Source organism: Crocodylus porosus, unplaced genomic scaffold, assembly GCF_001723895.1.
Source record: "Crocodylus porosus isolate Cpor-Errol unplaced genomic scaffold, CroPor_comp1, whole genome shotgun sequence".
Lineage (NCBI taxonomy): Eukaryota > Metazoa > Chordata > Crocodylia > Crocodylidae > Crocodylus > Crocodylus porosus.
The window spans coordinates 83,231,689-83,234,899 of NW_017728949.1; the positions used below are offsets into that span (position 1 = coordinate 83,231,689).

The window sequence follows — 3,211 nt, forward strand, 5'->3', positions numbered from 1 at the left end:
GGCTCTCCAAGCCCCACTCCTTGCACTTACCTGCATCCAGCTGGCAAGGCTGGTCCCCCTCCTTGCCTGGCTGTATGCCAGACACGTGTGTGCACATAGAGATGTACATGGTGCCTCCTGCCTCCAATCACCCTTGCCCCGCTCCCACCAGTGGAGCAGAACAAAATCCCGGACATTTGTTCAGATTTCAAAAAACTGCCCAGACAGAGATTAGAGGACCCAAAAAGAGGACATGTCCAGGAAAACCCAGACGTATGGTAACCCTAAAGTTCCAAAAGAACTGCCAAGCTTGTGGGCTGCAAATCTACCAAAGACCAGAAACAGAGAGAGGCCACACACAGGCCATGCTGATAGTCTCTGTCCTCCAGGAATCCCCCAAGATTCATCAGATTTGATGGTGGACTAGACCCAGGATACTCAGAGGGGCAAAGCCCATCCCTGATGTGATGCTATGTGGGAATCCAACAAAGATTCTATGCACAAATACTTGTCCTGGGCATTTGAGACAGGGGTTTGATCTGGCTCCAGATAATTACATTACAGTTTCAGTAAATCGTGTTCTTCAAGAATATGACATTATGAAGCTTTATTCATGACTGTGGGGGAGTGTTAAATGGTCTACTGAGCACTGCAAAGCAAATGCAGACTGGCTTTTTTTTTAAATGACTGCAAAAACTAAGGAGTAAATAGTTCTATGAAGTATCCTAGATGTAGGAAGTTTATTAAAAATTTTCATATTATAGACTACATTAAACACAAATCGTTGGTATATGCTGTATTTTAAATTTTAAAGACTGTAGATTCCATATCCCTTCTTGGAAGCTTCAATGGAGGAATTTTTGGCAAAATCTCTTTCGCATAAAGCGTGTTATGAAGTTCAGCTTCTCGAAGAGCTAGCTCAATACGAACTCTAGGGTCAGAAATGATCTGTTAAAAAAAAATACAGTGATGATGAACAGAACTGTTTACAATGGTGTAATCACAAAAAGCTAATCTCTGTACGGGGAAAAATAACTTTAAAAGGTTGTAAAATTGAGCCCTCAAAAGTTAAAAAAAGTCCAGAATGAATCACCTTAATTCAGACCCCTTTTGCCCATGTATTATTATGTTATAGTCTTTAATTTTACAATCACCGACTATTTTTAACACATGACACTGGCCTCATTCAGAATTCATGACTTTCCCCCAGCAAAGCTATAAAAGTTGATGAAAAATTAATCAACTTCCTCCTGGTCTGGAATCCCCAGAAACTGCTGCCCAGCCAAAACTTGAGATTTTCATCAAATTAAAGTCGTGTTCTTAACATACACCATGAAACCCCACCCTGAAGACAGGACTTTAATTTCCTCTTATATGCTGCTGTGATATCTAAGTTCTTCACAAATATTAAATAAATCCTCTTCACAGTAGGCCTGTGCAAATAGGGAAGTATTTGATTCAGATTCAGATTTGGCCAATTTGGAGAACAGTGATTTGATTAGGAGATTCAGATCACTGTCCTGAATCAATTCGGCCGAATCGGCTCAGAAGAGTCGCTGCTGATTCAGACAGATTTGGTGATTCAGATTGGCTGGGGAGAGGCAGGCACAGCTGGAAGGCTGCAGGTTCTCCCACAGCTCCTCTGGCTGTGTCTGCCTCTCCCCAAGCGGGGGGAGCAGCAGAAGAAGCCCCTATGACTGCCCTGCCCATCCCCATCCTCTGCTCAGCCCCAGCATAGTCCCAGCACTTAAAAAAAAAAGACCCTCACTCACCAGTTGCAGCAGCAGTGACTCTGGGCACTCATGACAGGGCCCCCCCATGCCGTGAGGGGCAGTTGGGGGCAGCGCGGATCACCCCTCCCCCCCACACCTGGCACCTGCGTGGCAGCTGCCCCATGGCATGGGTGCAGTGCTGCTTGGCAAGGCACTACACGTTGTCTGGGAGCTGAGACTACTGGGGATGAGCAATGCTGGGCTCCATCTGACTACTGGAGCCTCTCTAACTCCCAAGCAGCACGTGGTATCCTATTGTGCTGCGCTGTGAAATGTGATACCTGCTGTGTGAGTACCAAGCAGGGGGGTGACCCCCGCTGCCCCCCACTGCCCCACACTGCATGGAGGAGCTGTGCCATGAGCCCTCAGAGGCCCCAGTTGCCGCTGCTGCAGCTGGTGAGGTGAGGGGCTTTTTTTTTTAAAAAGTGACAGGAGTCTGGGGCCGAGCAGGGGGGCCAGCAGGGGCTGGGCTGGGCAGGGGAGAGATCGGGAAGTGGGGGCTGTTTGGGGGGCTCTGCCATGTGAGCTCAGAGCCTCCACAGCCCCTGCTACAGCCAGTGAATGCATGTCTTTTTTATTTATTTGTTTAAACTCCACACCCACCAGCTGCAGCAGCAGTGATTGGGGCCTCTGGGCACTTGTGGCAGAGCCCACCCCCCTATGCAGTGCAGGGCAGGGGGGGCAGCAGGGATCACCTGCCCCCCCTGCCATTGGCATGTGGAAGCTGTCACACTGCACAAGTGCAGCATGGCTTGCCAGGGTGCTGAACACTGTCTGGGAGCTGGGGCTGTGCAATGCTGGGCTCTGGGTGTCAAGTGGAGCCACCCCATCTCTCATACACCGTGCTGAGCTGCACTGCACCCACAACATAGGGCAGCTGCTGTGCGGGTGCCAAGTGGGGGGGAGCAATCCTTGCTGTTCCCCACTGTCTCATGCTGTGCAGGAGGGCTCTGCCATGAGCCCTCAGAGGCCCTAAATCACTGCTGCCAAAGCCAGTGAGTGTGGGGCTTTTTTTTTTTTTTAAGTACCAGGAGTCTGAGCCGGGCAGAGGATGGGGCTGGGCAGCGAAGCCATGGGGACTTCTCCTGTGTCTCCCCTGGCTGTGCCTGCCTCTGCCCTGGCAGGGGGAACTGTGGGGGTTCTGCCTTGCTGCTGCCTGCCCAGCCAGTACGGAGGGGGGAATGCGATGCAGGTGCGGCTCGCTCCAGGTGGCAGCATGGCATAGCCCCCTCTCCCAGAGCTCCTGCACCTGCATTGCAGCCCCTGCTCTCCAACCCTGCACCGCTTGCCAGCTGGCACGGTGGGGCATGGGATATGGGCAAGGCAACGCTGGGAGAGCAGGCTATGCTATGCTGTCATTTGTTCCCTTCTGCTTGGAGCAAGCCGTGCCTGCATCCTGACTCCCCCCACCTGCCCTGGCTGGGCAAGTAGCAGCAGGGCAGAGCCCTTGTTCCCAGTGC

General features: G+C 51.4%; 1 protein-coding gene across 3 annotated transcripts in view; it reads right to left on the minus strand.

Moving 5' to 3' along the window:
- Positions 1-571: 571 nt before the first annotated feature.
- Positions 572-3,211, minus strand: part of CCDC148 (coiled-coil domain containing 148) — a 146,961-nt gene continuing 144,321 nt past the window's right edge. For all 3 annotated transcript variants that reach the window (XM_019554576.1, XM_019554577.1, XM_019554578.1), the window contains one exon: positions 572-927. In XM_019554576.1, the coding sequence (XP_019410121.1) occupies positions 781-927 (147 nt within the window). In that variant the 3' untranslated portion in view covers positions 572-780. The remainder of the gene's footprint in view (positions 928-3,211) is intronic.